The sequence below is a fragment of the Cyprinodon variegatus genome, unplaced genomic scaffold, assembly GCF_000732505.1.
Source record: "Cyprinodon variegatus isolate N-32 unplaced genomic scaffold, C_variegatus-1.0 Scaffold908, whole genome shotgun sequence".
NCBI classification, from domain to species: domain Eukaryota; kingdom Metazoa; phylum Chordata; class Actinopteri; order Cyprinodontiformes; family Cyprinodontidae; genus Cyprinodon; species Cyprinodon variegatus.
The window spans coordinates 304,302-317,345 of NW_015151361.1; the positions used below are offsets into that span (position 1 = coordinate 304,302).

General features: G+C 38.3%; 1 protein-coding gene across 1 annotated transcript in view; it reads right to left on the reverse strand.

Moving 5' to 3' along the window:
- Window positions 1-4,258: 4,258 nt before the first annotated feature.
- The window catches only part of LOC107099789 (E3 ubiquitin-protein ligase RNF167-like), a 15,372-nt gene continuing 6,586 nt past the window's right edge, over window positions 4,259-13,044 (reverse strand). Inside the window, exons 6-10 of the mRNA XM_015398053.1 lie at window positions 12,292-12,379; window positions 12,085-12,190; window positions 9,700-9,793; window positions 6,665-6,745; window positions 4,259-6,496 (exon numbers count right to left, since the gene is read on the reverse strand). Of these exons, the coding sequence (XP_015253539.1) occupies window positions 6,072-6,496; window positions 6,665-6,745; window positions 9,700-9,793; window positions 12,085-12,190; window positions 12,292-12,379 (794 nt within the window). The 3' untranslated portion in view covers window positions 4,259-6,071. The remainder of the gene's footprint in view (window positions 6,497-6,664; window positions 6,746-9,699; window positions 9,794-12,084; window positions 12,191-12,291; window positions 12,380-13,044) is intronic.

Below are 13,044 nucleotides of genomic sequence, written 5' to 3' on the forward strand. Positions count from 1 at the left end.
AGCCGAATAGCTGAATGAAACATGTTCCAAGTTATGAATATGTCACCCACAAACACTGGACCAGTAGAAACAATGAGAGCCAGGAATACGCAGTACATGCAAAGCATATTGTGTCGACATAAAACCCCTGAGCTTTCTTCTTTAAGTCAAATGGTGATAGCAAGTAGTGCACCTTTTTTTAAAGACTACAAACTTCAATGTGTTTAATTGGGATCTTATAATAATAAAACATTTTATTTATGGGGACCGTTTTGGACACCTTACATAGTTTAACATAGAAAAAGACATAATATTAAAACACACAGTATAAATAAGTAAAAAAACATCAGAAAGGGATCTGAGAAGATGTAAGTAAGCAAACAAAGGGATATTATGAAGGATTAGACCCAGAATCAATCAGTGGGGAGGGAAAGATGGAGGAGTAATCAACCAGAGGCAATAAAGTACTTGATACTGATTTAGTACCTATTTAAATAATTGAAGGTTATTGGATTTAATTTAGGAAAATTTAGGGTGAACCAGTGTTTATTGCTGTCAAGGTTTGGTGGAAGTTGGTTGAGGACCCAAATGCAGAGATAAGGAGGCAGAGATGGGTTCTTGCATAATTTAATCAAAAAGGGCAACACAAACAAAATACAATAACAAATGCAAGAAACCAAAAAAACAGGAGACGGCAGAGAGAAACAACACACGGGGAGCAAAGCAATGAAGAGAATCCAGCACTGATGAACTGCAGAGGAGGATTATATAAGGGAGACAGAACCAAGAGTGGAGTAACTAGTTAATTGGAAGCAGGCGTTGACAGAATCAGCTAGAAAGGAGCTAAGGGGAAAGGAAAAGGGCACCACGTGGCAACAAAGAGCAACCAGAGAAAACAGGGCTTAACTGTAACTAGAAAGGAACTTGAATAAGGGTAAAGAGGAATAAAACTAATGACTACAAAGTAAGGATTAACCAAGGGGAAAACTAGAGGATACGAGAAGGAATAACTAACTAAAACTAGACCAAGGAATAAACAACAGCATAAATGATACAATTCTTGACAAAACAGAATAGCAAAAAAATTCATAACTGAGAACTAGTGTTGTGCCGATGCCATTTTTTGGCCCTGATACCAATACCTGATACCTGGCTGTGCAGCCTTGGCTGATACAGATACCATCTGTGTGAAATTGATGTGTGTGTGTGTATATATGAAGATATTAAGAACTGCATACTATTTGGATGCAAAATAATTGCCATCATGGCTTTGTCAAGCTGCTCCCTACCTTTGTGAAGCAGGAAAAAGACTAATATAAAGTGAACCCAGATGGAAGTTTTTATTGCCTACCTGGAATGGGTGACAATAGTTGAATAAACTTTTGACTCTCAAAATGGTATCGGTGCCCTATTTGTTGGTACTCGCCGATACCAATACCACAATTTTAGTGCTATACTGGGGCCCCGTCCAATACTGATACTGGTATAGGTGAAACAGCACTGAGAACCCAAAATGAAAATTTACAGAACCAAAAAGTGCAGAGTGGCAGATCATGACAAATGCTGACAAGAAAGGCCCAGAACAGACTATACTCCCTGAGGTTCCTCAATATGAAGCAAAAACTGCTTGTGTCTTTCTCAGAGGTGTCAAGTAAAGAAGTATAAATCCTTCTTTACCTTAATTAAGTAGAAATTTGGGTATCTATACTTTACTGGAGTAAATATTTTTCAGTCAACCTTATACTTTTACTCCTTAAATTTCCATGACATCATCAGAACTTTCTACTCTTTACATTTTCAAAAAGTGACCTCATTACTCATTATAATAACAAATTGTCATCTTTGGGTGGAAGAAAACACATATAAACTGCGCTATTTGGATAAAAACATTTTGACAGTGAATGGATGAAAGGAGTAAACGTTAACCATCCAGTCACCCTATTGGTCCGTCTGATCAGGACTATAGACAGAGGACCTTTATCTCAAAATTCAGCATGGGGGTAGCAGAGGAACAGAGGAAAAACATCATATAGAAGTCAACAGGAATGTTCCAGCCAAGAACAGACAACTTTTGTACATCCATGGTCAAATGGAGTATTGTGCATGGTTTTTCATTAGTTGCTTTCAGAGATAATGATTTTTCTGTACTGTTTACCTGAATAACCCACCGAAATGATTGTTGCAAAGTCTGCCTTGGATTAACTGGTTCCTGTACTGTTTTGTAACCTTTGCTTTATCTCCAATAAATGCCTATAAAGTCTGACTCTTTGCCCCATAGGCAATTTGTCATCATATCTTGGGCTTCATGAAGCACATTGCTACTCACCAGTGCAAAAACTGGTTCTTTAATATATTTCCCACTGTACATAAATGATGGAAATATATCCAGCTGAGATAGGTAGCCTAGTTAATTCCAAATTATTCAACGTTGGCATTTTTAAATAACAAACAAGCTTTTGTACTTTGTGGCATTTTTTCTCCTACCCTTTTCCTCCTTTAGTTTAATATTTCAGGTAGTTTGAAACTTTTAATCTTATACTTCTGCCTGAATAAAAAGTTGAGCTAATACTTTAACATCTTCAAACACCTTCTGTGATCCAGGTATCTTTAGTTCTAGTTGAGTAATGATGGTGTTTTATTTTGACACCTCAGTGCTCCATAGAGACTATACTAACAGACTGCATCTATGTATGGTATATACCAATGGAAACCTCTATGCAGGGTTGTGATTACAGGCAAAAAAAATCATTAGCTGCACTGTCCCTTCACTGGAGGACTTATTAGAACAGTACAGAGCAATTAAAACAAGAATTGATCAGATAATTTTTATTCTACAGCTGTAACAAAACTCACTGTTGTCCGAAATGCAGACTGACACCAGGAAGCAGCGTGGTGAGTTTTAAACTTAATTAAGCTTCTTCAGGCAGACGAACCAGTTCCAGGCGAGGAGACACAGAAATGAACAATGGACTTGATGAGGTAGAAGAAGAAACAGGCAAACGGTAGAACAAATGAGGAAACAGGTGTAGAGAATTGACTATTTATCCAAAGTCTGGGGGAGAAATGGTCTAAAGCAGAGGTCTCCAACTCTGAGCCTTTAGATCTATGATGCAGATATTGGATGCATCCCTGTTCAATTCAATTCAGTTTATTTATATAGCGCAAATTCACAACACGTCATCTCAAGGCACTTTACAGTTCACCAGATCATAGTGTCAAATTGATTCAAAGTTTTCTATATAAAGAAAACCAGCTGATTGCATCGACTCATTGACTTGAAGGCAATCCCTCACACTAAGCATGCTTGTAGCGACAGTGGAGAGGAAAAACTCCCTTTTAACAGGAAGAAACCTCCAGCAGAACCAGGCTCAGTGTGAGCGGCCATCTGCCGAGGCCGACTGGGGTTCAAGGAGACAGAAGCAGAGATATAAAAAGCAGCTGTAAAAGGCGGCCCCGTCCAGGAAACACACAGCCAGACAGATGAGCTCTGAGCCGGCTCCCATGTCAGAGGATGAAAGAGAGCACATCCAGCCAGTCACGGTCAGAGATACAGGACTACAATGAAAAACAGGCCGATCTCCAACATCCATAAACAAAGGTGTTGATGTCAGCAGCATCTGTTCCAACACACTTAAATCAAATGACTGAATTACCAGTTTTTTTATGATACAGAGCCCAGGGTTAGACAACAAACCCATTTTTATTTCTATTCCCAGGCTCCATGATTCAGTAGTCATTCTATCCTTCTCCTTTGATCACCTGTGAGCTTCATCCTTAAAAAGCCTTGTTTGACTTATTCTCCTTTCAGCATTGACAGACAACTCATCTGAATGACATCACCAATTATGTAATTCTTTATTTTGCAAATAATAGTGTTGCATGGGTTAAAATACTGTGTTCAGGTTAAGGCTGCGGTTTGGTTCAGCTGATCACATCAGATCTTAGTAACTATAAAAGCTTTCTTTTCATTATAGCAACTATATTACGTGACATATTAAGACCTTCCTCTCATATCTTTATGGCTTTATTCTGGTAATATGACTTTTTCTTTTTTAAATCTGTCCTACTCTTATAATGTTCAGAAAGCTCCCGTAATGTCAAAAGTGTTACACTAAAGGAAAACATGCTAGTTTGTGATTTAATAAAATGATTCAAGTTAGATGGATCCTTTCACACAGTGCTGATGTGCTGCTTTAATTTTTTTCCAAGTGATCACTAATGGGAATATAAAAGACTAAATAATAAGACTCTCCCAAGATTTTTATTTTATTATAGTGGCTTTATTATCAAGAATCATGTGTCAATGAGCATCTGTAGAGAGAAATCACATCAACTTTCCTTTTCCAGCAAATTATGGCAACACATCCCATTTAAATTCTTTTAAATCGTTCACAATAAAGACATTTAATCTTACCTTCTATGAGTCTTTACAGACTGTACATGTAATGTCTGATAACTCAGGCACATTCTAAAAAAAAAATTTAAAATAAAAACGTGTGATAATTGAGTTTTAAATGATTTTACATTTCCATTTGTTTCCATTAACAGACTAAAGCTCAGATATAGAAAAAAAACTACAGTACAAAATATAAATTCAAAGCAATTTGTAAATATGAAAAGAGTCCTTCTATTGCGAACAGATCCAGATCAATCCTTGACAACGTGGGGAGGCTCACTGGCAGAAAAATGTGAAGGAAGGAATTCTAGTAATCCACATTTTTAGTGATGCACCTTCAACCCCTGCTGACAAGATGATAATCCCAATCATTTCTCCATCATATTTAGTATTTTATGATGCATTAAATCAAATAATACAATAATTGCACTCTTCCTCAATAGAAAAATCATAAATCCTAATGTACATGTATGAACAGCTTGTTAAAAGCGAAATGGTTTAAAAAAAAAAAAAAAAAAACCCTGTTTATTCGATTTTAGAGTCACACAGATCAGCAAATTTTAACAGTAGTCAATACTTTTCAACTTCAGAGCTCATGTTAAAGATGGTCCTTTTTTTCTTATTTAAGCATTAAAACAGTACGGTCAAAACCTTCTAAAACGTCCCATTTGTGTTTTTCACACAAATGACACTAAACAGGCCGTATTAAAAAGAGCATAACCAGCCTTAGTTTAGCCCTGATCTATCTGATGTTAGGGTACAAATAAAACAATCTTTCCACAGAAACAAACTCCCTCCACTTAAAAAAACAAAAACAGGAAACAAGTTATTACACCATGAAACAAGACACAATTCAACAAGAAAAATCAAACTAAAACTGAGGAAGGAGTGTCTACCTCGACTACTCGATTAGCGAACATTTAACATGAACATCAAGGCCAATGTAAGGCAATGCGTTTTAATGCTCAATCTGTACGTATGTAAAAACTGAAAATAAAGAAGTAAAAGAAGCAAAGAAAACAAAAATTATAACTGAAACCCATCCGTTCTTTTTTTTTTTGCACTTGGTTTTTCACTTCAGATTCTCACTGACCTTTAACTGTGAAATAAACCTGAGTTCACTCAAAATCAATAAATGGGATCAAACCAAAAACTGCCCACAGAGCAATGCCAACATCAAGGTATAAAAGCTTTCAGACGTTCTAGAATAGTGGATTTTATCATCGAAACGAGAAACATTTATTCTTCCTTAACAAAAGTAAAAGCGAGAAGACACCCCCACCCATTCCAACCTCAGCAGGATTCCTCCCTAAACCACTTCAACCAGATTAGCTTTGGTCAGACCTACAATGGGGCGGCTTTAGTGATCAGGTCCTGTAGTGTAATAAAGTCACAGAATCAGACAGGAAGTGGGCGGGCAGAGTGAGAGTAAGGGTTACCATGTCTATGTGAGGGGAATAGCTTAAAATTTACTTTGGTGAAACAGATTTACTGCCTTAACTTTCAAAATAAGTCTCCCTCTGATAAGTGGAAAAAACATTTGTTAGAAAATGACAAATGTGGAAATTGTTTAGAAGTGTGATAATAATCCAAACAGCAACAGCACGCTAAATCGGCACACTTAAAATGGCGAAACTTCCCTCCCCGTTTGCTTTTCTTCCTTTCGGAGTAAAACTGGCTTTTTTTGCCAAAAGGTTCACACCACCAGGTCCTTCCTGCCAATTAGCTGAGCCGTGTCGCTGTCACTGTAGTGCTGATCCTCTCCCCCGTCACTACTCTCAGACTCTGTGTCTTCTTGTGGGGAGTAGTAACCTTCGTAGCTCCGGATGGGGGAGTCAGGGTGCGGCGGAGAGACAAGGCACTGGGCAGTGGTGGTGGTGGCTGAGTAGGCTCCTGGGTTCCCAGGAGGAGAGCTAGGCGTGGACGGGCGGAGCAAAGGAGTGCGCTCAGAGTCCCCCGTCCCCTCTGCTGCCTGCTCCTCCTCCTCTCTCGGACCACCGGTTTCCTCCTCGGAGTCGGACTCGGGGTGCCCTGGGTTGTTTCGTGTAACGCGCTGTTTGCACACAGGGCATGTCTTCTTGGTCAGGGTGAGCCATGGGTCGACGCACTTGCAGTGATATGCTGACAAATGAATTACCAGAAAAGAAACAATTAAGTGTACAAATAAATGTTTTTTTTTTTTATGACACAGAAATATTAAAAAATAAGTTAAAATCTTCATAAAACTTTAAGATGATATATGAGTGATTTCTTCCTCTGAGACTTTTAAATGGCGCAGAGGACGTTTACCATGTGAGCAAGGTAAAACTCTCAGCTTGTCTCCTTCTTCATACTCATCCAGACAGATGGCACATAGATCGTAGTCATCTCCTGAAAGGAAAAGAAGGCCCAGAAGAATGAGGACTGGATTCATTAAAGTGAAGCTGAATGAACTGAAGCTGCTTTCCCACTGAAAACCCAGGTTTTTTAAAACCGGGTCGACCCGCTAACAACTGGCTTTTGGCTCTTTTCCAATTTGACCGAAAAGCCGAGTCTAACCCCTCGCTGGCAGCTGCGTGGCCTCTGTCCGCAGCTGTGTGACTGGTGACATCATAACGTTGGGTTAGCATTGATGATGTCACCAGTGCGACAGGCATCAGGAAAGTAAACAATGGAGAGCAACATTTAAAGAAGCCAGGGCATAGTCAGTGTGCTTTATTGTTTCTGTCTATTATCTGTCTGAATCCCTCTCACCAGAGCGGCTCCCTGTTTATCGAATGTAAACAGAGTTGCTCTGCTTGTTAGATCAGAAGCAACTGGCACGGTGTCGACGTCCATATGTTGAGTTCAATGGTATTACGTAATTTAGCGGGTCGACCCGGTGTTCTGTCTGATGAGTATACCCGGTCAGACCAACATACCCATAGTCAATACCCGTTTATCCCTTTAGTTTTATACAGACAATAGACTTTAAACTACCTCAACGGGCGTGTATCCCTTTAGTCATGTACAAAAAACAATTTAACCACTTACTTTTTGGTGTTTTTTTAAGCTTATGGTGATCTGAGCGTGCATTTTTTTTTTTTTTGTACAAAACTAAAGGGATTAACGCAAATCTGACGTCTTGCGCATGCATATTGACTATAGGCCAGAGATGGGAAATGTGGAGTCAACAAATCATCTCCATATCATGTATTTAATCTACCCAGCATATTAACCAGTTGAGTCCAATCTGCACAGGTTGATTCACGGTGAAGATTGGACTCACCTACTTCAGTGGGTCATGGAGAGAACTTGTTGACTCCACATTTCCCATCTCTGCTATAGGCATGCTGATCTGACAGAACTCCTCTGGTGTTCCCACAGCATGTCGATCAGAGCAGAGGCAATTTAAATGTGGGTCGCTTGCCGAGCTGTTTGAACCGGGTAGAAACACATCAGTGATCTGTTCCCACTCCCACTAAAAGCCGACTGTTCCCGGGTTTAAATGGGTTTTCAGCAAGTGGGAAAGGGGTATGAGTGAGGTTTAGCACCCCTGAAGGCCATCGTCTTTGTCTCTGCTTTGGAAACTGCTACGAGACCTTTTTGGAAAGCGAAATGAGAATTGTGAGTTCCTGGTAAAGACAATGAAACATTCACCTGCCTAGATTAAATCCTACATTAGAGAATCAAAAATATGTCTGATCGGGTAAGGCTCAGATCTGTTTTGATGGCTAGGAACCAATGTTAGCTTAGTTGGCTCTGCTGTTTAAGGGGAGCTCAGAATGTTGTAAAGCGGCGCTCTGGGTCACATAACTGATTCAGAGGCAGATCTGGACCTCTCAGGTCACTAGGTGAGATTCTGAGAAGAGCCGTCTGCTTGAAGGATTGATACATAGTTAGAGGTCAATACAGGACTTCAATATGTATCTTGATATATAAATAGTGAAAATATTTTAAAGTAGGACCAGGGGCCTCAATCTATGACCAACATGACCTGAACTAGTGCCAAATATTTCATAAAGTTTCTAAAATATACTGAAATATATTTTATTTTTTTTTGCAATAAATGCAAATAGTCACCAGCTGATGAGAGTTAAACAGTTATACTGAATGTGTTTTCAGCGTTTTTTTCTGACAGACTTTTGCCTATCTATAAACTAAATATTCCTTCCCCTCACAATTGCTGAATGAAGGAAGCAGATCATAACTATGCTAGAAAAACTCAGATGTTCAGGCAGCAGCTCCATCTGGGAATTCAGGGAAACTTGGGAGTCCATTAAAATTTCTAGCAGACACAATCACTCTGCTACCCGATTAACAGGCAAGCTTTAGAGTTTTGTGTTTTGCTTCTGTGTCTCTGAACCAGTCCTGTTAGTCACAGGACTGGTTTTGTCGTGTTTGGACCTGGTTCTTTCTGGGGAGAGCTATCGGAAACCGACATACAGTTCCTGTAAATTCTATGGAGAACATTTTATTCTGATAATGTTCTAAGCAAAGAACATGTTTTGTAAATGGAGTTTTTTTTTTTTTTTTAAAAAGACAAAAATTTTTGTAAATAAAAATTTGAAGATAAAAAAAATGCAATTAAAAAATGAAACTGTTTTAATTAAGTTTTTCATATTTTTCATATTTTGTTTTAATTTTTTTCAAAAATTTCAATTTTATATTTTTTTATTTCATAATTGTTAACAAATTCTATATTTTCAGTCCAATTTTCTTATTGAGTTTTACAAATTGCAAACTGCGCTTAAGAGCAGAGAGCGCCCCCAGAAGTGAAGAATATGTGATCTATAAAACGTCATTTGAAAAGAATGTAATTGGTAAAACTCGATCTACAACAGTGAAATATAAAAACAAAAACAAAGAAAAAAATAAATGATATATATATATATATATATATATATATATATATATATATATATATAATATGTAAAACGTTTTTTGTTTTTAAATAAAATTCTATCAAATAAATAAAAAATTATGTAAAAAAACATTTAAAAAAGAAAATTGGAAAAATGAATTAGAATTGTATTTTTTTTAATCAAGAAAGTTACTCGGAAAACTCATGGATTGAAACTTTATGCAAAGTTGCATTCCTTTAGACAGTATCAGTTCTTTGCTTGCAACGAAAATGAATGAAATTCCCTTCATTAAAAAGTAGCTATTGGTGTTAGAACTGTAACTTTGACATCCCAGATTATTCAGCGCTCATAAAACTGATTCATTAGACACACAAATATACAGATTTAAAGGAAAATATCAAGCATATCAATCACCTGCTGATTGAGTTGAACAAAATACAACAAAAGGATCAATGGTGTGATTAATGAGAGTCATGGTAAAAAGAAGAGAGAACGCGTTACCTTTCCTGAACTTATGAGTTGGAATGCGCTTCAGCTGCTCTTTGGTCAAACGGTTTTTCCTCATACGTTTTCTGTACTGAACGCATCGTATAACCTGGAAGAAAACAGTTAATACACTGAAACTTCAAACAGGCTGATTAAAACATTAGGGTGATGTGTGTCTAATCAATAAAAGCTGCATTTAAAGGGGAATTTCAGCAGCCTCTCACCATATATGGCTGTACAACAAAAGCAAAGTGGGCCTCTGGTAGCCATGGCAAAGTACAAGGCAATAATGTTATATAATTACGTTTTATCCAACAGACTTAACTATAACTTCATTTGAGTGCTGGTTATCTAAAAAAAAAAAAAAAAAACTTTTGTGTAAAGAGCCAAAATCTGTAACCATTTAATTTTAAAATTATGTTTCTCTGGATCATTCCTATTTTAACTCCTTCTACAGGGGTAATAAACTTTTAACTCAGGCTTAACTAACCCAGAAACCAGCCTCTAATTACCATCTTTTTGTCTGTTAAAATTAGAGCTATACAGTTACATTTCAATGACGGATATGATAATATTTTTTATTTTTTTTAGATGTGCATTGCTTTTCATCCCCTGATTTCCTGCCTGAACGATCCTCTCTGCTCTAGATTAATGTAGAGTCAGTTCAGTTATCAGCGTTGTGCAGATGTTATCATTTAAAACTTTATATTGATAAGCAGGAAAATAGCTGGTACTCAAAACCATCTGTGATACACAGGGAAATAACTAAAGCCATAAAAATGTTTTATCTAAATGAAAAATTCCTTTTTCCAACCTCAATATGGAAAATCCTTCTTAACAGAATTACAGACGCTAACTAACTATGTGTGCAAATAAATGCAAATCAACAGCAAAAATATAACACAATGTTAAGGTTGTTTGAGGTATTTTTCTCAAAATGTGGAAGTAATCCAGAAATCAAACATTAGCAAAAGCAAAAACATGCAAACAAATACTGTCCTTAGTATCAATATCATGCCAGATTAGTTATGTATCCAGATACAAGGTCAGAGTTTGATATTTTTTATAGTATATATATTTTTCAACAACCCTAATGGTGTAAATTCAAACGGACGTGTATTTTCGAGAGGCTGCCAGTGCTGGGTGCTTCTGGGACGCTTAACACGCTGCAGCCCACCAGGTTAAACAGGCTGCAATCAGCTCTGACGATGTGTTGAAAGTGATCTACATTAAAGTTGTAGTGAAGCGGCTGTTTCAACTTTGCATTTTCGAAATCTCCCGAGTGGTGCCCGACTTTACACGGGTGAATAAAGTAAATTTGCCTGATCGATTATCAAGGGGGCGGGATTGTTTTGGCGGAAGGTTCCCAAGCAAGTTTGGTTGTGGTCGGTGTCTCGGAAGCAAAACACTACTGCCACCTACTGGTTTGTGACATTGAGCAAGTCTTAGTGCTGTATCTTATGTTTGTCACAACGCGCTATTATCCATGATGGTGATAATCAGTGCACTATGCGAAGCAGAGAATAACCGATTAATGAAGTGTTTTATCTCTGGCCAGAACTTTGATGTCAAATCCTCCCTCTTCAATTAGGCAATCCAATGACAAACCTCTCCGTGGAGGATCATGATTTGGAAAGGTGAAATAAGCAATTTTTTTTTTCCACTTTTATCCAATGTATTACAACATCCAACTGCCATGCACGTGGGCATTGTCACTTTAACTATAGCTCTCGCAAATTTCAATGGTGAAGTTCTCTTTAAATCTTCAATAATTGTTGTTGATTGCAGATGTGTCTAGTAGATCCCATTGATTTCGCTTGTAAAGCAGGGAGAATGACACTAGGCTTACCGCACCGTGATGTCAACGCTAGAAGGTGTCAGGAGTCAAGTGTTATTATATTTGGGCAAAAATAGCCGGGCCTGGACTCAGTGATCACAACGAAAAAACGGCTTGTCTTGTTTGTATGACCGCAATTATGGAAAACGACTCATGAAGATGCACCAGCTAGAAGAGCCTTTTTCCACCTGGATCCCTGCTCTTTTTCGCCCTCATGTCTCTCTGTTCTCGCACAAACTTGCCACCACATCCTCACCACCTCTGCCTTATCTAGACCCAGACCAACAGCTAGTTTGTGACTGTCCCTCTTGCGTTGTGGTGTGGAATAACATAGAGCAGACCACGCTTCAATGTTGGGCATAATTCAAAAATATCTTCGCAAAGCTCACTGCAACATACTGATGCAGGAGTATAACCCGCCGTTACTCCACACTCATCGAAAAACAATCCTCTGTTAGCAGTAGGAGGGCATGGTATACTGGAAACATTCCTAAAGATCAGTAATATATCCTGATGCAAGCATAGAAATAAAATAAAAGAAATAATGTATTATTTCTACTTACCAGGATTACACACATGACAAGAATAATCATGCCAACCACCCCAGTAAATGGAATCAGGTAATATGAAAGTGGAAAAGTGAACTCGGGCTTCAGTATCACATAGGCTCTGTCGACAAAGAGAAAAACAACTTTAACTATTATCAGGTCCAAATCTAAAGCTGGCCGTTATACAGCATCCTTTCTCTGATCAGGTATTTTTTTCCTCACCCAGGTTCATGAAGGACAGTCTTGAGCAATTTTGCAGCACGGTCGCTGGTGAACACAGAGGGGATTTCAATCTGCCCTGCAATCGTTTCTAAAAAAAAAAAAAAGAAAAGAAAAATTAACATTAGTTAAAAAAGGAGAATCACTTGAAACAAATGCGTCACCCTCCAGGCCTGCAGGCTGAATGCGACCGGCCACAGCAAGTTATCGGTTCAGCAAGAGCCAAAATGGCACATGTCATCAAACAGACATATGTTCCATTAAAGTTTAAAAAGTGGCTTAAAGTGCTAAAGAAATAGTAGTAATGTTATAAGACTAGAGTGATGTGCTCTATGTAGAAGGAACATAAGTAAGTCAGAAGTTTTATTTACACAACTCCAACCGGACCTTTTAAAAGACTCAATAATGCTAAAATGGCTACATATAGCCTGTCCTAGGTTGTGCTCTGGACTCAGCTGAGGAAGTGGCTGAGAGGAGGGGGTCGTCCAAGCTTACGTCCATCATGAACACCTTCCACCCTCTGCACCAGACTGTAGAGGAGCTGAGCAGCTCCTTTAGTGAAAGACAATTACTCCCCGTTTGTAAAAAGGAGCGCTACCACATGTCATTCAGCCCTGCTGCAACCAGACTCTACAATGTGACAATACAACAGCAATAACTTGTGCAATGTATAATGCTGCATTCACACCGGACGCAGCTGGCGCGACAGAAGCAGCGAGTTTACATGCAAAGTCAATGGTTGACGCGCGTCAAGGC